The sequence below is a fragment of the Chaetura pelagica genome, unplaced genomic scaffold (assembly GCF_000747805.2).
Source record: "Chaetura pelagica isolate M959 unplaced genomic scaffold, ChaPel_1.0 scaffold360, whole genome shotgun sequence".
NCBI lineage: Eukaryota > Metazoa > Chordata > Aves > Apodiformes > Apodidae > Chaetura > Chaetura pelagica.
Genome location: NW_009951950.1, coordinates 2,501,475 through 2,525,305, shown reverse-complemented (window position 1 = coordinate 2,525,305; position 23,831 = coordinate 2,501,475). Strand labels below are relative to the sequence as shown.

General features: G+C 38.8%; 1 protein-coding gene across 1 annotated transcript in view; it reads right to left on the bottom strand.

Moving 5' to 3' along the window:
- Positions 1 to 23,405, bottom strand: part of HSF2BP (heat shock transcription factor 2 binding protein) — a 30,855-nt gene extending 7,450 nt beyond the window's left edge. The window contains 7 exon segments of the mRNA XM_009998174.1: positions 1,731 to 1,834; positions 7,730 to 7,847; positions 9,930 to 10,068; positions 14,420 to 14,569; positions 18,606 to 18,709; positions 23,017 to 23,209; positions 23,343 to 23,405. Of these exon segments, the coding sequence (XP_009996476.1) occupies positions 1,731 to 1,834; positions 7,730 to 7,847; positions 9,930 to 10,068; positions 14,420 to 14,569; positions 18,606 to 18,709; positions 23,017 to 23,209; positions 23,343 to 23,405 (871 nt within the window).
- Between the last annotated feature and the right edge of the window lie 426 nt (positions 23,406 to 23,831).

Here is a 23,831-nt window from a genome sequence, read left to right as displayed (position 1 = left end):
TTGCTGTAACTGGAGAACTTGATTATCAAAAAGTGAAGGAATTACCCATGCCTGTCCTTCCTTCTACAATCCAGCCATACAAAATTAACACTTTCAAAATGCAGAGTAGCCTTTCAGTTTCTTATTTCCACTAGCAAATGCAAATTAATTATAACTGTGCCCCATTTCATCCTCTTACATGAACTAGGAGCCTTCTTCAAACAATAGACTACATCAAATGATTAGCTTCTTTGTTTTATCACTACATTTAGAAGAACACTTTTGAGAACTCAGGGGTTTTGAGAGTGGTTTGAGTTTGGGTTTTTTTTCATGTGGGTTTTTTTTCTAAAACAAAAGTTTATGTATATATTAACCAAACATACAGTAAAAGGAAAATCTGGACTAATGTTAAATTTCCAAGCATAGTAGAACAAAGGATCATGCATTCACATTAGTTCTCTGAGAATGCAATTTTTCTCACCTATATTTTTTAAAAAAACAACTATGAAACTGGTGTTTTTCAAGAGTCTCACAAGGATTGCTTTATTTTCTAAAAATCTCAGAAAAAAGAGCCACTGGCATTGCAAAGCAGAAAAATCTTGGTGAGAAGCACAAGTAACTACACTTTCTGTAAAAGTTGAGGGAACTGTGAGCAGTACAAGTAGCTTCCAGTTTACCAGCCCAAATCAAAGCATTTCCAAAACTTCAATATCAAATTAATTCTTTGAAAAAGCAGATGTAACCTCTCTCACTTCAGCTGCTGTCAAGTATTTACTAGCTTTATTTAGCACAGTTTTGCATAGCAGCACAGAGTGCTGGGATGGGTAACCTCCCCAGTCCTGTGATCTGCACACCAAAATCTCTCATAGACAAGCCACAAAAACTGGAGAAAGCAAAGAGAGATCAATTCTATGAGCAGTTCCTAGGCAGGATAGCGTCATGGCTCTGTCCTTACTTCTGTCCCCATTGTCCCTTACAAACTGTGCACACAGCTGCCAGCCAAGTCCAACGCACGCTGGCAACGTCAATCTCTGCTGGCTCCCACGCAGGGATTTGAAGCCTCTGAAAGAGCAGAGCCTTGATGTCACTCATCTACCCAACAGTGGCCACGGAAGTCACTGACGTCCTTGCAGCCCTGCACTGGCCAAAGGCAAAGCTGGGAATAGTGTTCAAGCCCTGCAAGTGCAAATCCTATTAGAGCACAAGGCCTCTCTTCAGCTCTCTTCTTCTAACAGGTGAGTGTAGTTACACAGGTTGGCTTCTATCCCCAAAATGTGCCCCAATAGTTACATTCTGTTAAATGGTAGTGATCTCACATGTAGTTTCCTTTCAGTTTTTATTTGAAAATTAGTAGATGAAGACACAGGTGGCTTTTAAATCCACTTGATTAAATTTCTCCATTCCCTATTTTTAATACTACTTCTTAATACTACTATTACTACTAAATCCATAAACTTTATATTAGTGGAATATAACATACAGTGCCAAAAATGTTGTGGGAAATGCACATCTCCCTCTAGCTATTTGCCCTTTTTGTTTACTTTTAATCTGACAAAATCCATACATAATAATTGCTCCTTGGCAGTGCTGGGTTAATGGCTGGACTTAATCATCTTAAAGCTCTTTTCCAACCAAAATGATTCTGTGATAATCAGGTTACAGACTCAAATTTCTCTTTTGTTATTTTTAACACTTTTTGCCAATCTACAACCCCCAAAGTTACAATTTACAAAGTTTTCAGAGCAACTTACCATTCAATAGCCACCAAAGCAAAGGAATAAAACCTGGACTTTCACTGATGTACTTCAAGCCTTTCAAGTTGATACTCACATTGTAAAGTGACATTAGCATTAGCCTAGAATTGAAGGAAAAAAAAAGATGTGATGTCCTTTGATTTCTTTACATGTTTTGGCATCTTTTGCTATTTATGCCAACCATGTACTGATGCAGAACTCTATAATTTCTACTTTGGTAAAAGTGCCTCAAATTATACATAAACCATGTTGTGCATAACCCTGTTTCTACCATTAAATCACATATTTCAAACACATGGAAAAATATCCCAAGCAAAAGTAAGAGAGTGTCATCAATCTCCATGGGATTAACTATGTGAAATGGGCTAAACCAGGACTTGGCTTTACGTGACCATACAACCTATCCAGTAGAGTTTGTAGTGATGATCCTCACTGGGCAGATGATCACCTCACATAAGCTGCTTGCCCTGACAAATAAAAGGGACACTAGGAAACACAGAAAGCAAGAGTGAATACTGAGTACTAGAAATAATGTCAAAGTCTCTGCTTCATTGGTTGTGCAACACTAGGCTTTCCAAATGCTGACCCTGCAGTCAGCTGAAACAGACACATTGTTAATGCTGTCCTCTTTCAAGCACCCTCCTCTTCCTCATGCAAACAGGTGCAGATGAAATACACAGCCAGCGCACAGCAAATACCAGTGTAGTCTCTCTCTGCTGGCAGGAGAAGTTCCTATGCCTACAGAAGCATTTGGAAGAAGGGGATGGCCTCAAGGAGGGAAAAGTAAAGTATTACTAGATGCAGCTCAGCTTAGCACACACTCTTCTCAGATAGACTCATCCCTTCTGCTGCAGGTGGAAGGCAGAGAACCAGCTTGCTCTGCCTGCTCTCCAGCCCCTTGCAGTCAGGCAGGCCTGTACCATCAAGTGAGATCCCACTGTGAAAAAAGTGACTGCTTGTCTCTTAAAATGTCATCATTGACTTTCCTATTTACCCTACCTTCACAAATACAGATTGATGATGTCCAATGTACAAGTGGAACTACTTTTTTCAAAACAGTAACACTGGAATTCAATTTGGCTGTAAACTGTGCTCTTAAGATATATGAACACCAGGGTAACAAGGGCCAAATGGTCCTCTCGCCTGCACCTCTTCAAAACTATTTCCAAATAAAATTTGGGCCCACTCAAGGCTGTAATTTTTATGAATTTTTCCCCAGAAGGAGATTTGTTTTGGTCTTTTATTATGAGAATTGGCATTGAAGGAGGAGAGAACCCATAACCTGTCTTCCAGGTAACAGAAAAGCTTTATGGTTTGACAAATAGAAAACATTTTCTTAACTGAGCATTAAAAAAAACTAAGACAGCAATTCTGACAAACCAGAAACAAGATCGTGCCTTGCACGTTAACATGTAAATGACAAAATAAAAATACAAAAGACCACAAAAGTGGAAATGTTGTTACATTATCTTCCACATTTCTGATACAGGTTTTTAGGGGCTTGGTGGAGAAAATTATTTTTCAGCTAAATGAAGTCTTAGTGGGCTTAACAAAAACTATTTCCATTTTCCTCTAACTTCCAACAGGAATATGACCTAATACTCAAAAGCAGAAAGCATCCGGAAAAAAAAACAAAACCCGCTGACATTAACAAAATAAATTAATGCTCTGCCTCTTTCAAATAAATCAGATCACTGTAGTACCATGAACTTTGAGCCAAGAGGCCCCTGATGAGCCTGGAAAAAGAGCTGCTCTCTGGAGTCAAAAGTTGTCTTACAAATTATTTCATCCTTCTAGCAATGTTCTCCTGTTCTGCTTTTTATGCAGATCATCTCTACAGATGTGGAATAGCTGAGGGGAGAATGCATTAGTGCACTTTATGATGTGCTATGATGGATGTTACTGCTTTTTTACTTCTTTTCAAAGATGGTAACACACAAGTCAATTTTCTGGACAATGGGAAGATGAATGACCAGAGCTCTCCTAACCTTTATGGAACATGTCATCATACCCACGCACAGCAGGGTGCCAGGTTGCATACAATACAAATACAGAGAAACAGGAATTGGGTAGAACAGTCTGAGGCCATCTTGATGGCTGCTATGTCACAAGACCAAGAAAAACCTGCTCATCACTGCACTGCCACCTCTTCCAAACAGGAGAGAAATAATGCTATTCCAAATGAACTTCACACCTCACATGCAATTCTCAAACGAGTTTTCATGGCTTAAGTTACTATGCCACCATCAGACCTTCAGACAGTCTCCATGCACACCTTCAGAAAGCAGGAACAGGAAATAATACAACTCAGTTCAGCCTGCAATGAGGCACAACTTTTATTATGTGCTGCACCTTTGTGAGTTTGATCACCTAGGCTCTTAGCAGCTGGAAGAAGAAATAGCAGATTATTAAATGCTCTGTATCAGTGGCCAACAATAAGCAGGGAGGGGTGCTGTGGAACTGAATGTGCAGCTTGTAAAGCCCATACACTCCTTATTACACAGGCTCTGCTGCTCTTACTTGGGTTCCAGAATCCAAACCCTGACAAAGGAGGACAGCCAAAATTACCTACAATCAGAACGAAAGTGTGCAAAAAAACAGTATCTTATAATAGAAAGTGTTAGCATTTCTTGACAACGCCACTCATCCTTAATCTGTTTGACATTTGCAGTTAGAAATACAGTGACGTAAAAAGATACTGCTATGTTTGTATTTTTATTTTACTTGTTTGCTTTGTGCAGACAACAGGGACTGGTGGTGGTGATCCAGGGAAGTGCTGTGGTTTTGGAGTGTCAGAAGACGACACAACCCACCTCACAAGCCATTGTAGTAGCATATTATTACTAGTTAAACACACTCCCCTGAGCATAACAGAAGCATTTCCAGGCCTTTTTATATCACCTTTACTGCTAGAATTTGCACATCCCAAACAAGTATTTTTTGTGAAAATTATTGCAGAAGTGCTTATTGAAGCAAACCCAACACATACAATTACTGGATAAACAATATTTTCTGTTTGGTTTCTTGTTTTTTTTTAATTGGAGGGTTTTTTAGTTTGCACTTTGTAGTCTTCCTATCAGGTAAGACAAATTTAATTAATGTATTGTACTACTGTATCTGTCAAAGCTTTCTTTAAAATCTAGAACTAAAAGCACAACTAAAGCGCCTTCTCATCTGCTTAATGCACGAGAACAGTACATAAAATGCACTAAAAAAGTACCTATTTTTACTGGCTACGTTGGATGGCTACATAAACAAAATTAAATACTCCTAACAAGTTAACTAAAGTTATGAACAATTGTGTAAATGCTAACTACTTGCCTAACAATTACAAATGTTGAGCAAATACTACACCAACGAGAAGAAAACCTAGTCTTCCACACTACTGCTATTTCAGAAAGGCAAAGACACCCAAGACATTTCAATCCCAGCACTCCTGTAGATGCCTTGGGTATCCTCTCTTAATCATCTCTGATACTGCTGTGTGTAGAATGAGACTCAAAGTTTCCCCCGATTTGTGACACAATAAATAAAAATATTTTTGAAAATGCAGAAAAGCATTGTAAAACCTCAAAACTGAGCAAAGTACAAACATATTCTTGCAAATAACACACCAAGTGCTTTCTTTCACAGATTTAAGTTGACGAGGTCGTTCCCTGTAGTACCAGGGTGATGTTTTGAGAAAAATACATTACATTTCCAAAATAAAGATATTTTCATCCATGAGGTATAGTCTTAAAAATGTGTCTGTATGTATGTATGTATATGTGTCTAAACAGTATTTAGGATGACTCCAGAGTAATCTATACATAACTTTGAAATTTTCTGTTAACTATCCAATCATCGTTTTTTTTGAAGTGCCTTATGTTCCTTACAGTAGGAAGGAAAGGGACTTCTTGTGACTCATTTTCTTGTGAAAATCATTATTTAGGATAAACAAGCAGCTAAAAAGCCTTACATGCAGAGAACAGTTTAAAAACAAAACAACCAACCCCAAACCCCTTCTTTGGTAGGCTAGGAGAGTGGAAAGTCCCCCAAAAGGTCAGGAAAGAGAGATCTGGTGTTAGTAATGGGTTTTAAGAACTGAACAATGACAAGACATATAGGGAGCTTGTAGATAAAAAAGCAACCTGACCATGGACATGGAAGACAAACACAAGGGAAACATTTTGCACTAAAATAGTTGAGGAAATTAGAATCCCTTGTTCCATGACAAGGCCAGGAAGAAATCTCCTTTCTGGCATTTACTCTTATGTCATAATATAGCTTTTTTTTTAATCAAATGGCAAGTTCAATGTAAGAAAAAATATTGTTTGCTCTGTGGAACATCAGAGAACTCTATCACTGACTGGAATTCAAGCTATTGTAACATATGCTTAATATTTGTCACTTATCAAATACGTTGTGCAACCTCTTTTTTAAGCTTCACTCAATTTGTAAACTTAAAAGGCTGGCCCCTGCTGAATCCCTAGCCACTTCATGGGATTGCTTTAGCTGTATTTTATCAGTGCTGCTATATGGTAGCCAAGTTTATATGATCATGTGTAATTCTTCTGCGAAGCAGGCAGATTTTGAAATGTAATTAAAAAACACTCAGAACATCAATTCAAAAGGAAAGCCCTCAAATCCAATTACTTTGTCCAATTACATTAATACAATCGCAGATTATAAAAATTAATTTATCTGGACCCACAGACACACATTCACTTGAAATTCAAAGTGTGTGTTTGTGTTCATGTTTGTGTGTGTGTTTAGGAACACTCTCCTCTCCTCCCAAACCTAAGTCCTCTCTTGCTACTTCTCTTTTCTGTACAGATTCTGAAGTAGTATAGGCCCTCTTTTTATGTGTTGGGTTTTTTTGTGTTGCTAGCAAGCACTTCAGAGGGCAACTCTTTCTCCCTAACACAGGCTGAGGGAGTGATTGTCTGACAGCACCATCTCCTTCCACTGACTGTGGGAAGAAGCCCAGACAGTTAGCAGATACTTCAAATCGAGCTTTCTGATAGCTGAGGTTAGGCAAGATAAAACCTGTCTGAAGTTAAGACCAGGACTGATTTCATGCCTATCAGGTACAAGTTGCCTAAATGTGTGCATGGGTGCAGTCATGCTGCTGTGGCTGACAGGGCTGCTGTTTGTCAGCTGAGCTGTGACAGTTGGCTTGGGTATGAATTCTTAGTGTATGCCTCCCTCCACCCTCTACCCTCCCACTTCCCAGTTTATGAAATAAAGTCACATTGGCTTAAGCCATCTTCACAAACAAATCAACCAGGTGTACAGGGCAAGTGCCCACATCTTAGCAGATGAGCAAGTGCTTGTTAAGTCATGGTAATTTGCTCACTTAAGGCCATATAACCTCAGCTTGTAACAGTTCTGAGAAAAAGGCAAAGGGAATAGTTTATTTTCTCTCTCCACTAGCTGGAAAGTACAACTTTCCCAGCATCTGAACTGTGAACGTGGCCTTTTCTTTACAATGCTGTATCACAACGTCCCTTTATAGGCTGCACCTTTTACAAACATAAATACATGGTGCTTCTGGTGACCAAGTAGCATAAACTAATTTAATTATTGCTTTTAGCAGATACATAACACACTTTTTACACTAAGCACATGCAGTATTTTACAGACAGTCTTCATATTGCAAGGGAATAAATATGATTCCACATATCCTACATTCTCTCTGCTTTAAAACTTGACCTCATACCTTCCTTATCTGACCCTAAACCCATGACCCTCTGCTAAGATAAAGTGCACCCATGCTCATGTCTACAATATTATGGTGCTTAAGAGACTTCTGAAGAGACACAAAACCTGGACAAAGCTAACCTTGTAGCCAAGCTTAGTATATCCACAAGGAATGCTACTGTGGAAAGTTTCCAAAAACTGTTTCCTCTCCAGGAAAGGAAATAATGGGAGTGGGGAAAACGGCTGTCATTACTGTGACCTCCACTGCAAGATAATGCACTTCATCTGAAAGGAGAAGACAAAAGTCATCTTACACTTTAAACTTGGTACAGAGTCCTGGCTTCATGTGTCCCAGGAGGTGCATCATTGTGTCCAGTAATTCACAATTTGAACTAACTAAGAACTCACGGCCACATGCCAGCGCAGCCACATCTGTGAGAGAACAAAAAATACCACCATAAAAATCATGTTTCAAACAGAAGTTGATGCTTATTATCGTGACCACTAAAACAATAGGTCAGTTGTGAAGAATGAAGTATGGCATCTGTATAAACTTGAAGCTGTATTCATCTACATAGCAAATAACGAGGCAGAAAATGACACTGGTCAAACTCCTTCATAATTCCACTTTGGTAATTAAAATATTTATTCAGGTTGGCCAGTATCCTAATAGCAACACAGTGAATTACAAAACAAAAGATTGGATTCATCTGCAAATACTGTGAAACAAAATTTACCATTATAGGTCCCACCTGAAATAAACAAGACAGCAGATTGTTTTATAATTGCTCGATCCAATATTCCTGGCACGTTACACAACCAAAACACTCATGGTCATCTACTCAAAAGCTCTTTTCCTACCTCTCTGCAAGTACTGCATCATTTATGCACAAACCAAAAGGCAAGAACATTTCCACAGACTACCACTCCAAAGCAGACTTTCCCTTACACTCGACCCTTACTTTGCTTATGTGCAAGAGGTATCTTCCAGCAACCCAAGCTTCTGTGTACTGTGCAACTGGCTAAGCCTTCTCCAAATGAGCGAAGTGTGGTGTACACAACTAGTGTCAGAACATTGTTCCCCAGACTACCATTCAGCACAAGTTTGAGGATTTGCCACATGACACAGTTCTTCCATGCAGCCAGTTTTCCTCTCCCCTATGCACCAGGATGCCTTTTTAATCTCAGAAGGAGCAGTGGTACTATGGACATGGCACATAATTAAAGACTGTAACAACATTGTTGTAACACATGGGGCTGTGTTAAGACTGCACTGAAAACCTCTGATGTTTTCTAACTTCTGGATACTTGGCAATTCATTATCTCCTCATTATTATTCTAGTGTGATACTACTTTAAAGCTTAGCTAGGAAAATTAAACTGGCACCTTGTAAATCATTCATCTGACTGCAACCTTTTTAACATTTGAGTTCCAGCAACCCATTTCTCAAATCACAAAGACAGAAATTTGGGGAACATCAAATTTGCCAGCAAAATTTATATCAGCTTCAGTGAAGCAAGATTTCATTCCACCATCCTGATTCCTCTTCAGGCAGAATCCCAACACACACTCCCTCCCACCCCAAGCCTTAAAACATTTCCTTTGTTCAGACTTGACTTTTGCATTGCTTTTTAGTTTTTTTGTTTGGTTGTTGTTTTCAGTAAAGCAACAGGAGAGAAATTAATCCCACCTTGGTACAGTGGCATAATGCATCACATACTGTTTTTATTACAAAATCTTAAATGGCACCACAACACCTAAAACAGCACATTCAAAAAAGCTGGTCAATGCAAGATTCAGTTACTTGTATAAATACCCACTATTTCATCTATCTTGCATTATGTCGTTAATAGTGTCATCTTAACTGTTGCTTGGCTTCACAAAACTGCAGATGACATATAGACCCCATTTCTCATAGTCTTTAAAGCCAAAGGAAATCATACTAATATAGATCTCTGTGCCCCTACTTATTTCTTGACCCTAAAAAGAATTGTTTAGTATGGAAATCAGGCTTATTAACTTTTACTTCTCTTAGCACTATGGACTGCGGACAGTGAAAGTGGTTCCATCTGACAGCAATAAAATTGTTAAGCAGTTTCACAATGCTGAGGACATACCTTAAGATAGGGCTGATCTACTAGCATCATCTGCAATTCATACATCTCGAAGATGTTAGCATTCCTGATGATTCAGAAAGTAAATTGCTTGACATTTACAAGGCAAGCATACATGACTAGTAAAATGGCACTTGTTTTACACCAGATTGAAGGGATGTGTTAGGGAATTTCAGAACTGAATGGCTCCTACCCCTCTAATCCTTAACTGTGTCACAGCCAGCACAACCCGTCACAGAAGTGTCAATGACAAAATCTACTAGGAACTTTAAAAGTCACCCATGATATCAACATTGACTAAATACCTGGCTTTGAAAAGCTGTACTTATGGCAGCATGTGTAAGTCAATACAGAAATTCACAGTACCCACGTAATGCTCTTTGAGATAATATTAACTTACTTGTTACAATCCCTGCCAAAGCCAATACAAACTGATTTTCATCAGAATCCAAATCCTGCTGTTTCATGTCTTCACTTAATGACTTCACAAAGCTCTCCATGGTCTGTGCAGTGATTGTGAAAAACTTTACTGCTTTACTCTGCAATCACGGAGGAAGAAAACCAATTATACACAGTACACCAACTACAATTACTAGATGCTACAGTAAAACTGGCCAATATGCAAAATTTCTAAAGCATCCAGTCACTAAAAAAAGAACAGAAATTAGTAGGTATGCACTCAGTGACATGTTTGGGTCCCCTAATATTTGAAACCATTACCTCAGAATAATACGGGAAACTACCCAATGTTACATTTATTTGTAAAACTCTATCACTGCACATTCACCTCCTAAACCTACAATAATAGAAGTAGTAATGCTTATTTTCAAAACTAAGGATATCCCTTCACTTTGCAATAGCTGCATCAGTTGTTCCACATTTACCTGGGCTACTGCTTTTGTCAAAAGCCTATCCAGCTGAAGACCAGAGAGCAGCCTCATGTAGTGACTTGATATGAACTTCCTAAGAAAACAAGTTAAATAAAAGAAAAAAAAAAAAGGCAGAATTCCACTGGATCCTAACAGGATTCAGGATTCAAATACACCATCAAGAAGAACTGGCATACTGGAGGAAAGTGGGAAAATAATAGGATGGAGAACAACTGGTTATGTACTTCTTTAGAAAAGGAAACAGAGGTCTCTCCCTGAGTCACAAGTTGAATTAAGTCAACAATGTCACTTGAGAAAGATGATCACCACACCAGAGCATACAAGCAGGAGTACAGCCTATAATTATGCTGCACAGGCTTCTACACTCAGCTGGAAAACTGCTCCATTTGGGATATCTTGGTTGAAGAACCAGCCACCTGGTACAAAGCTCTGGGCAGGTCAAAGAGGCTGGTCAGAGGCACTAACAGAGGCAACAGAGGAGGATAGAGAGAACTGTTTCTGTTTATTAATGATTCTGACCCGTAAAATTGTAACATTGATGTAACACTATTTTGCACAAAGGATGCTGGTTTTCATAATAAAAATAGCATAGCAGAGAGCCTATAATGCTAGGTTTGCTACTGTCTTTAATAATACTGCCAATTTTTTCACAAAACAGCTTAAACTTTCAGTCATTCCTGCCAGTAACCCAATGGGACAGCCAGAGAAATGCCTGAACAGTTATTAATCTTGCAAAATTACTGAAAATTTTAATATTTTGTCAAAACTACTAGTTTCACAGTATGTGCAAAGTTACTGATAACATTTATTCTTCCACTGCTGCACATTCACCACATCAAAGATGTACACTTCCTGTGGGGGTGACTCCAGCACCGGGATGTGAAAAGCAGGATCAGGCAATACCCAGCATCTTCACAGATGATTCTGTGTTCCCAGAAAAACATGAATTAAGAAATTGTGGGGAAAGAGAATGGGGAAAAGTGCATGTGTGCACTTCTGCCTGTGCTGAATGTACTTTATTACTTATTAAGGACACCACATCTCAAAGATGGCAATTCTAACGTAAGAAGTGGCTGGAGTTCAAGAAGCAATTGGCCAGCAATGTGCACTTGCAACCCAGAAACCAACTGCATCCTGGGCTGTATCGGATGAAGCACGGCCAGGAGGTCGAGGGATGTGATTCTCCTCCTCTATTCCACTCTCGAGACCCCACCTGGAGCACTGTGTCCAGCTCTTTGGTCCCCAAAACAAGAAGGACATGGAGCTGTTGGAGCAACTCCAGAGAAGGGCCATGAAGATGACCTTAGGGCTGGAGTACCTCTCCTATGAAGACAGGCTGAGAGAGTTGGGGTTGTTCAGCCTGGAGAAGAGAAGGCTCCTGGGAGAACTTATAATGGCCTTCCAGCGCCTGAAGGGCCTACAGGAAAGTTGGGGAGGGGCTTTTTACAAGGGCATGCACAGGAAATAAGCACAATCTTCTATGTGCCAGCCTCTTGAGATGCCACTGGTGAAATAGCCATTGATTAACTAGCAGTGAAGTCTGAGGAGATGGAGCAGAGACCAATCGAGTTTATAAATAGCAAACATTACGTACTCTACAGTCTCTTACTAGCTTTACAGTATTTTCATGGGACTGAAGAATGTCTTGCCCACAGACGTCAAGGTAAGGACAGTTCTGAGAGCAGCCATTAAGGTGCTTGTTCTCAGATGGTGCCATGAGCTCTTTGGTCTCCAAGTAACTCCTGCATGAAAACATCAGTAAACATGCAAAAATGCTGCCATAAAATATAAAGTCATTTGTCATCACAGCAGACAACTGAAGTAGCAGACCACCTTGTAGGATCCAAAATTTCTCACATTGAAACAAGCCTTGATGTTGTTCTGAAACCAAACCTTCAGTTTGTATTTCCATGTAAGAGCCCTGTCCTGTTGAAGCTTTCAGCAAGACATCTAAAATAATCTTATTGGAATTAATTTACTTCTATTTGGGCACACATAGGTAGGCATTCTTGAAAACTCTCTCATATTGCTTCTCTGGATGTCTCTCCAGAAACACCAAGCATGCGCAGAAACAATAGTCATCTCCCCCCTACTACCTTGAAAACTATTTGCGCTACATTTCAAATTTGCTGCTTGAGTTTTGACTCTCCCAACCCATACAACACAAATGGTATATTGACTGAAATGACATTTGGGACTAATCTGCATGATAGATCTGTATGAAAGACCTACTTCTGTTTCTGAGCAAAGAGTGAAAAAAGCTTGAGCATTGTCACCTAAGGCGTGGAATTTTTTTCATTGATGCCACCCTCTCCACATGCTTCAATATGAGCAACAGCTTCAAAGCACTCTTGATGTGCTTATACATTTCTGTAGTTCACTGCACCTTCTCAGGGGACAGGGGAAGATGTTGCAAGGTACGACTTATCCAAAAATAACCCAAACCAAAAACCTTCTATGACAAATCTCCATCATGTTTTAATGACCTGACTCATTGCCAGTTGCAATCTGTGGTTGATGGAATGCCATACAATCCATTTACATTTTTCCATGTTGTGGAAATGTTATTGCAACTCCAGGCATGCTTCTTATCATGTGCACCATCACGAGAAAATGATGCCCAAAAATGTTGCTATGGCCTTCACCAGTTCAATGGGCTTCAATGATTGCTAGGAATAACTTTAGCAGAAGTACTTGGTATTTCAAATATGCGAAGAAACAAAGGTATTGCATCTTCATAATTGGGCTTTTTACCTTTGAACAAATGATCATGTATTGGTTTTGTTTTTAGTTTATTCTACTTAATTTTCATACTTAAGACCGTTTTCAACAAGGCTTCCACTAACTTTGCTCTCATCTTGTAAAATACAGCCATTTTCATCACTGCTAGCATTTTGTGGGCAACATACCATTCCAAAACTGTTTAACAAGTCAAGAAACAAGGGCTAGTCACTAAATATTGTCAAGTCGTATATATAAACTGTTCTGAAAATATGGAATGTAGTTTTATACTGTTTTTGTTGCTATATGGGGCTTTGTACTACCTGCCTGTGTGTCTTTTTTTTTTATTTAACTGCTTTATACAGTGTATTTAGAGACTTTTTTCCCCATAGTAACAGCTGCTGCTTGGCTCTTGAATCATCAGAATTTGTCACCAAAATTATCACTGTACAGCTTTCAATATAAGGTAGCAATTGTATCTTGGTGCATGTATTCACTCAGCTGTTCATTATGCCACTGAAAAAATCAAGCCAGAAGAAACTGTGGCATCAGACTCAGAGTTAATACAATTCCCTCTCGTGTTGGCTGTGACAAGAGTGAAAATCTTATTTTTATCAGGCTTGTTTTCTCATCCCTCCTAATTCCATCAGCTGCATTTGGCAGTGAAACTGTTAGTTGTACTATTACTACTATCTGTAACTGTTGTTGTTTTGGGTTCTTTTCAAGTTAGCTACCTGTCCACATTTAATACTGAAGATTTAATAAGATTCACCAGATGCAGAGCAGCTAGGCTCTCTAAATTTCCAAGACTCATTATAAAGTATTAAGGCAGCACAAAGATTTAAATAAGTTGAGAATGGATGGATCTGTCTTTTTTCCATGGAAGTATCACATCCAAGCTCTCTACAGGCATGGGAACTGCTGCACATGCTCAAGAATTATTTTCTTCTCCTGTTGGCTTGCAAAGATATTTACATTTTGTTAACTGTAGCCTTGCTTCCAGTGTAACTACAAGGTGGAAAACAGATCATTCTTGTTTGGTCATGTAATAATTCATTACTGCATTTATTCCCAGCCTGCTTCCTAACACTTTATAGTTCCAACATTTCTTAAATGAGAATAGATGCTTTCCCAAAGAATATACAATTTAGGGAACATTTTTGCTGTCCAATTAGGTTCTGAAATATATCCTTATACTAAAATGTGTTGCAGCACAAGGTCCTTATTTTTAAAGCCCTAGCAGCATTATCACCAATACATATTCACCTGTGATACTTACTCCTCCTAGAATGCTTTTAACAGCTTCCTCATTGTTGGATACACCCCACAACAATGTACACACTGCTGCACCCATTTCTGTGCAATACTCTGCTTGCTGCAGGAGCTGCTGCTTTGCCTCATTCAGCTGCTGGCGGAGGTCTAGTTTTTCCTGTAATAACAGAAGGAAATTTTGGTTGTGCTTCATATCAGCCAAAACAAGTTTCTAGGCTACGAGCCAGAACAAGTAACATCATGGCCATATATGCAATGGGAGGAGGGAAGAGTGTGGGGTGGCAAACATGCAGCAGATGCATACCTTCTTTCCTGAGCTATATCTTAGTAGAATACATTGTGGAAGCTGACAGTAACCAGAAGCCTGTCCACAAGGTCAGACCAAGTGATCCACCGAGACTGAATGGCACCTAAAGAAGTCTGATAGGAGAGTCTACTCCTCCTAAGTAAATAGCTACTTGTCTTTTTAAGAGAGAAGAGATTTCAGCATCAGAGATCAGCCTTTCCAGATACCTTACAAAACATACTGGAAACACCTTTAAAGAAAGGGAGGGCAGTTTGTTTTTTTCAAAACAGACTTGTGCCTTAACCAACACGATCGAGTTGCTGGTTATCTAGGATAAACACTGGTGTCTCTTCCAATATTTTCCTATTGACACATTCCTGATCAGCAGCAGCAAAGTAAAACAGAGCCCCTAGAAAAACACAGCTAAGTTTTGAAGTTTAGAGGGCATTTTACCAAGAAAGCCCAAGCACCATCATGCACCCTTTACTGAAGTGAGCTGCTCAGTGGTCCTTGCCACTGAGCATAAAGGGAGAAAAGAGGAATTCAACACAACCAGGGCACAACTTCAATTTGGCAGTACTTCTTCCAGTCACATGGGAAGTTGGCCAGGAGAGTATCATGAGATTAGGTATGATTGTAGGTGTCACTGGCTTCCTGCCAGCTGCCAAAGGGGTAGTGTAGCTGCTGCACTTCTCAGCTCAGAGCTAGTGTGGACAGTGGGATCAAGGAAGAGATACCACAGTCTGCAGTCTCTCAGGGTGGGTGGGGGCTTTCTGCTAACTCTGAGGGAGGTGGTATTAAGATAGTGCTGCAAGGAAAGATAAGGCTAATCAAGAAAAGTGAAGGTAACTCAAGTATTAAAAGAGAGAGAGAATCGCAGATTATACTATGTCAAAAGAACAGAAGAATCTTGCTCTGTCCATGTTGTGTGCACAGGATTTTCAGATTCACAGCAGAAACACCCTTCTCAGCCCAGCCTGGCCTGTGTGGTTAGTCAGGACAAAGTCTGGGATACTGAGAAAGTATCTTCTCTATGTCAATTTTGAAAAACAGTAAACAGAACTTCCAACCATGTATCCCCATCAAGGTAAGTTAAAATAAGTATCTTGTCATTTTAGGGTTCACCTCAATGTTTTGTGTTAAGGATTTGGAAAGAAAAGAACCATAAACTCATCTGAAAATTTACATAACATGACATCAACCAATAAAAAGATGCTTGTACTCTGTCATCAAGTACCCACCTAGCTTCCTGTGTCACATCTGACAACCTGATTTGCATTGCTTTATCCTGCTGCTAGCAAAACACATAAGTTGGGATCTGTAAAGTTCAAATTGAATTTATCAAGCAGATTTCTGTGCATGTTTACTCTCTGGAGTCTCTTTCACCTTACAGTTTAATATATGCAAAACACAGATATTTTGCTGCTGACCCCCTAGGCAGAAAAGTCAGGAAAAGCTTCTTATTTCTTAATACTTTGATCTTTTTTAAGCAAGTTAGCCAAAATTTACCTTTTGCATAACTCACTGCTAGACCTATCAACTTTCCTGCCACCATATGCATAAACAAAATGTCCACAGGCACCTTCCTGTCTCACTCCATATTGTCCCTGTCTTTCTTTTCTGCATGGTCCTTGTCTTAGGAAAATATATCTTTTAAGATATTTTATTTGCATTTGGGTGCCAATACTGAATAGTAAGACATAAAACTCAGTAATACCAAAGCAAGATCCCCCAACAAGGATGCAAAGCCAGCACAAGAAATGCCAGAATTTTTAATAGATCAAAAGCAACATCAGAACAAAGGTATTAAGCAAGGAAAACAAAATAGTACATGCAAGAGCCAGGAAAAAATAAGGAGCCTGCAAAAGAAAATAACCTAGCTGGAAGCAACACTCCTGAGAGCTCACATCACAAAGCAATCACTGTGCTGTGCAACACCACCATCTTCAGGAAAGAGTACAGGCACAAGAATACAGCAGTGCTTAAGTACATAAATATGAAGAGACAGACAAAGAAGATGTTAGCCAAGAATAACATGGGCACTTCAAGTTTTACTCAGGTTCAGAAAGCACGGCAATTCCATAATCAGTGATGCAACACTGCACAGAAATTTTGGAATGCAAGATGTTGATTCATGACCGCTAAGCACTGCTCAGCTAGAAAATGTGTTTATTTTATGTTTGTTTCAGTGAATCATTTCCTTTTCCTTCAGAAGATAAATAGAAAATAATTCAGGAACTATATACAAGGATGTCTATAGAAGAACAGCAACGAAATAAGAACACCACACAGTTATTAACAGGAAGAAAAATCACACGTACACATACACCACCTTCTTTTATCTCAAACAGCTAACAAATTTCAGAATCTACACAAGCACAATCCACTCAGACAAATACACCTTTGTGGCGTTTAACAGAAGCCATTTAGACAACCAGTATGTACTGTACAACAAAGATATGAAGAGCTTTAGTCAGGAACACCAATACAACTACTCTTAGTAAACTATCCATGCTTTAGGTAAAACTTTCACCCAAAAGAAATCAAAAACCTAAACCACCTGTTACTTGTTTTGCAATAATATTCATGCTAAGCATGAATAAAGGGTGAGACCCACTTCACTAATATCTAAAGCAACAACATTAAAACTTAAGAGATTTCATCCTGGATGCTTATACAACTAAAAACCCAGGTGCACAGCAAAACTAAGCAAGAACCTATTGCCAAACTGCATTAGCTGTCCCATACCTATTTTAAGGTAAGGAATATCCAGATAGACAAATATTTCATCATACTTTACATTCATACCAAACTTCATTCCAGAATGACTTGCCCATGCAGATGTGCCCTAAGACTGCATGCCTGAATTCTTCATTTGTTCCTTTTCAAAATAACTCCTGTAGATTCATCTCTCTTTATGCAATTCCAAGGCTGACAGGTGCTAACTCTAGAACCCCAATGAAGTGAGCTTCTGCTGACTACTGAGGACAGCTGTCAGCTCTGAGGAAATGAACAACAAATATTCACAACTCCCTCAAAAATTAAGCCACTGGCCTGTGTGATCCTACTTGAACCCCAACAGCTTCACAGAAGACCCACAGTCTGACAAGTCACCATCTTTGCTATTCCTTCATTGCTAAGAACCTCTCCTCTCATATTCACTAAATACAATATTGACAGAGTAAAAGGAGCCCTGTAATTGTTCTTTGACTCATAGCTGTACATGGCAACTGGATCAATAGGTGCATTGAAAAAGACTATTAAAACTAAACAAAGTTACACAGCTTACAGCAAACCAAAAGAGAAGCCAGTTTCATTCTGTACATGTGTTGCTTACATTATCGTCCGTTGCCCTTTTTTGAAATACTTTATAGTTACATCAAATTCAAGAGAACTGATTCCATGAAGGACCTTTTGATACCAGCTACCCCACAACCTTCACATATATCCCATGTTTTACTTCAATATTTTAATATAAACAAAATGGTAACGGTCGATTTTTAACTTTGCACAGATCAAAACAAACCCTGCTGAGAAGACTGCAATGCAACCCTCCACCTCACACATCTATGCAGGTATGCAAGAGTTATGTAGGGAAACAGGAGACAAACTGTCAGCTGTACCTCTATGTGTACACACTGAATACTTTTTGGTACTGTATGGTATTATATTTTGCCTAGTTAGAATATTGATCCTTTTGCTCTACAAATATCAAAGGGGGAAAAAAGCATCACTTCTGAACCTGTAGGTGAGCAATGTACTCAACACCTGACTATATGAGTAGAAAACCCAGGTTGTTTTCAGGCTGAGGATGTATTTAGTGACATGAATATGAAAACCTGATCACTATTGCTTTTGTTCTTGAAACTCAAGAATACAGATACCAATACTCCTACAGCAAATATACCTTCTTCTCTCTCATACAATCTGCCTGGGCAGTTTCCAGACGGGCTTTGAAGTGTTCACAATCCATTTTCAGCTGCTCTATTTCCTCCTCCTTTTTCTCCATGTCTGTGATAGGATAAATCAGATAAACGAAGCAGTAAGTTATGACAAACCGACTTGCACTAAAGAATCCATGAACATTAATTAGGTCCTTCAAATATTTGGTTGTGTTACACCACCTCCTTGTGGCTAAACTGCGGTATTGTACTATGCTTCATTTAACTTCTTAAAGACGCTAAATGAACATGGTATTTCCAATTTAAAATTGGGAAAGACTGAAAGAATCACATTTGGCTGCTGAGTAACTGTGTGTCGATATGACACCATTCTGGAGCTGGGCTACAGCTCCTCGGGGATTTAAAAAAAATAAAATATTCAGTTTTCTACTTCTTTGTTTTCAAGATGGTTTTCATGTCTAGTATCTGTATCAGTGAATATAGTGAAAATTTACAATGTACAACTTATTTTAATAGTAAGAACAAAATACAACATTTTAAATTAATGTTTCTAAAATATTATAAGAAATTACAAACTATTTAAACATTATGTAATTGATAAACAGATTTTACAATTCCCTTAAAAAAATAATCTCTGTTTTTATCATAAATACTTTCCAATTTAGACATTGTATTTTAGTAAATGGAAATCAAGTGAAAAGTTAATCAAGTGAAATTGTATTTCATGATCATGAGGTCTGTTTTTAAAAAATCACTGTGAAGGACATTTTTAACAGTGGCTGTGTATTGTATATTACTTTAAAAACCATGGCTCTGGATGCTTAGGATTAAAAAAATTCCTGAAAAAAAGGAAACACACTTAAGTAATTCCAAAAACTAATGCCCAAACAGCATCGGCTGTAATTTTGGTTAGCTTAATAACATGTTACACCCCACTTCAGTGCCATACCCTTGGTCACGTAAGTATAGCCAATGGCTTAACACCCTTCAAATACTTTCCCTCACAAGTGGTCAATATTTTTTGGTGTATTTACCAAAAAGCATATCAAATTCAATTGTTTAAAAATAACATAATTTTTAAAACAGTCCTTATTATTCAAAGGCTTTGGGTTAGTTTTATTTAGTAATTCTACATTATTTGGAACTAAATTCCTTTCTTTTTGACAAAACATTATCATCTCAAATACATACACATTGCTTTGATAGCAGGTATAAGAGAAGATATTCTAGCTACAACCAGCTTTTGTAAAGAGGTGGAACTATTTACACTCAGCCCTTCCATGATTCTAACCCCTCAACAGTAAGACTTTTTAACAGAAACCAAAAAAGCAAGGCAAGGGCCACTCCTAGGGAACAAGCATGTAAATAGGCATCCTCTCCAAGCACTCCAGTCTTTTCAACCTGCAATCCAAAAGAAAAGAATGAAGGGGAGAATGGATCAGTTGAGTTTTTGAGGAATAACTGGTCAGCAGTAAGAAACTTTCTTTCCTTCCATCAAGTAAATTCAGTCTCCTGGACCTACTACCATGTGGGTATTGGTTTTAAGCACTTGATGGACAGATGTCTCAAGCCAGAGTAGGATATGCTCTGCTTACCAACGGCAGACTGAAAAACCGTGTATCCTTGCCAGGTAAGTATATCCAGTGGAACTCAACTCCCAGTGAAAATCTCGCTGTAAGGAAACAAGCTCTCCAGCCTTCAAAAGAATGGATCCACCCTGAATCCAGTATCAGCACATCCAGCAACCACACAAAGGTGCCACATCATTCACTGGCAGACTTCAATGGTCCTGGAACCAAAACTGAGCCAGGCGAGGGGTACAGTATTCACTGAGTGTTAACAGAACACTCCCTTTTGAAGTCCTCCAGATAAAAGATGGGTGTGTTAACCTTCTCTAAGGTATCACAATGTTTTATGTCAAGAGAAACTAGGTCCATTCTATAAAGGGAAAGATGAGGTAATATTGGAAGTTGATGAAGAGAGATCTACTTGCAGTTGTGTCTCATTCCTGGAAGCTCCCCCTAATATGCCCACTCAGCTCTAGCAACTGTTCAGGCATTTGCTCTGAAGGGAATTCAAGGCCGTATGCACCAGTCCTGACACCTAACTGATCTCTTGACATGCAGCAACAGACATTTTGCTGACACCAAAGACCACAGCTGTGCTGCTGACTCCTGCACGCAGAGATCCTGAGCAGAACACAGGAAAGCCCAGCACATTCTCCCACTGCCTGCAAGTCCCAACCGTGGGTAAGAAAGTTCCTTCCCTCTTTAGACTAAAGTCTTGAGGCTCAGGCTGTCTCCCTACCCCAAGTGAAGAAGCAACTTTCACTGTCAACTTCGATGAGCAAGAAATATGAAATGGAATCCTTAATACAAACAAGAAATTGGACTCTGGGAAGAAGAAGCATTTGGATGTGAGAGAGACAGCAGACTCAAAAGCAGAACAAGGCAATGGGCACAAGAAGCTAAGAGGATGCCCACATTTCAGATTTTTTCAGGTGGGTTCAGTCTCATGCATGCTGTAGGTCACATCAGGAGATTTTCTGGATAGGAGATCTAGTCCCAAAGCTCTGGGAAGTGGAAAAATCAGTACCGTTGCAATGAACACCAATAACTGATGGAATTCCAATTCTATTGATCCAAATTCTAGGTATGTGTTAAATGAAATTTTTTACATTTCCCCAGTGGACCGAGTTCCACTAAATATACACATAGTAATACAAAAAGCTTCTTGCAACCATTTTTCTAAGATTCCTGGAGCCAAACATTCTTCCCAATAAGGGCAGTAAGACCCAAACTGATTTTTCTTTTTGAAATGAGTAATTACCCTGGAAAAAACCTTAGCAAAGACCTTGACACCAGCCCAAAAAGTCAGTGTTGGTTGCATTGAATGCTGCCAGGTCAGATCTCAGACACCACCAGTGGGATGCTTCTGTAGCAAACAAATATCCATTTTGACCTAAATATAGAAGTGAAACAGACAAAGATCTCAAGGCTTCTTGAAGCTATTTAAGACTGCATCACTCTCACAACTGAATGGGCCTTGCTTGACTTGTCCAGCGCTAGAGGCAAACACTTAAAAGAGCCTAAATATTCAAACAATCTCCTTTACTGCTAGTGAAATGCTCACTGTGGGGATCTGCTCAAGAGAATTTAAAGGCTGATTCAGCTCCAGGTGCTCCTCCAAAGAACCTAGAGTGCTGGCTAGCCAGCAGAACATTTGAAGGAAAGTTTTAAAATCTCCGTGTTTATGCCACAAACCTGCTGCTGGAAGGCTCTGATAGCATCTTCTTGATGCCAGGCACAAGAAGGGTAAGAAGGATCAGTGAGAGAAACCTTGAGACTGATAAAAATAGGAAAAACAATGATCTGACTAGTTGAGGGTCTTGAACACTTAATGTAAGTGGCAACAGTCCTTGATGCATTTCAATAGAGAACATTTCCAGATCCTATGACACTTCTTGTGACATGGATAATGTCTTGACTGGCAGCAGGAAAGATGGCACAGTCTACTTATCACTGTAAGGATTTGATGGCATTCTTCTTTCCAAAGAATGGATCATGGAGGCAGGTGAAAGCTCTGCCACAATACATTATTTAGTATTGGAGAAAGGTCTTGAGGTTCTATCTTAGTCTTTCTTAGCCATCTGCTGCAAATTAATTTTCAATTAATCACTTGAGATTTTAGGAGAGATACACTCCCTATAATCTGTCTCAGTGATTGTCCCTTGTCTTTTCAGACAAAAACAGCTTCTAGGAGAGTAAGTGAAATGCACTGCTACATGCATGTAAGCTACAGGCCCCAGGGATAGAGCTGACTCAGATTTGGTCCTGATGGCATGTTGGGAGTGGTGGAATTTTTTCAAAAATAATGCACAGCGAAGGACAACACAGAAAAACTGGACTTTGGGGGCACCAGTAAGAAGACCTGTATAACAGTCTTTTTTTTTTTTTTTTTAAATTAATATTTATGGCAAGAAAAGCATACAATCCAAAAAAAGATGACAAGCTAAATACATTATCTCTTCCTTTACATTTAACTTTTTCTCCACAGCTATTTCCTATGGATTTTTCCTGTGCATCTAAAGTAACATCTTGAAAAACGGAACACTTTTGCCTTTTCTCAAAGAGAAATCACTTTTTTTCCTGATACAGCTTTTCTGACTGCCTGAAATAGGTATGCTTTTATGCGCACCAAAATATTTTTTATTATTATTTTGACATGTCCAATTACTTCTAGTGCAGTTTGTAATTTTCTCCATTACAAACAAATTAACTTCCTGAAGTGGTCATTGAACGTCAGAGTTTAATCTGGAACACCTCTACAAACTCTGCAACTATTTATAGAGGTAGGACAGTTTTTCTTCATAGTTTTGGCAGAAACTGTCATAGATTGTAACACGGTACTACTCACTTGATTCAATAGCTTCCAGTTTCTGGAATGTCGCCAGGATATCCCCATTTAGTATTTTGGGTAAGAAATCCCGCAACTGCATAACCTCCGTTGTCAGCCTTTCCAAATCCCTCTTTTTTATTTCAACAAACTCCTCTTTGGTCTCAACCTACTGAAACAAACAAACAAACAAACAAGCGACCAACCAAAGACACTGTAACAGGCTTGAAGTGCTGATTTGTTGGATACTTTATCTCAGACCATAATATTCATCTGCATTACACTTTTTTTTCTTTTAAAAGTGAACTATCCAGTAATAACTAAACCTAAACATCTCTCAGACAAACTCTTTGACTGTCTTCTAGTTTTTGCCACTCTGGCCTAAAGCAAATCCTATAACCCCTCTGCATCTGTTTCTTCACCTAAAATATGTTCTGCAACAATTAAAATTCACATTTTAAAATATGAACAGCTATGCATATGCCAAGGTACTGTGCCAAGATTGTTGTAAAACTTACACTGTAACTCAGTTTTTTAATTAATTCAAATATCTGCAAGATCCTCAGCCACCTTGCTAAATTACAACAGCTCTTTTAGAAGAGAAAGCATTTTTTTTAAATCATCTTTTGTGAGCACAAGCTATTTTCAACCGAATCCCACAAAAAAGTAATTTAATGCCAAGTCAAAAATACTTACTAGCTTCCTCTTCTGCTAAGCTATTACTATATAACTTTGATTTCACGTTCCAGAAGAATGTGCATTCATTTTTAAATTATAAAGAAATCCCTGTACCATAACACTCTTAAACTCCAATTTCTTATGTATGTGTGCACACT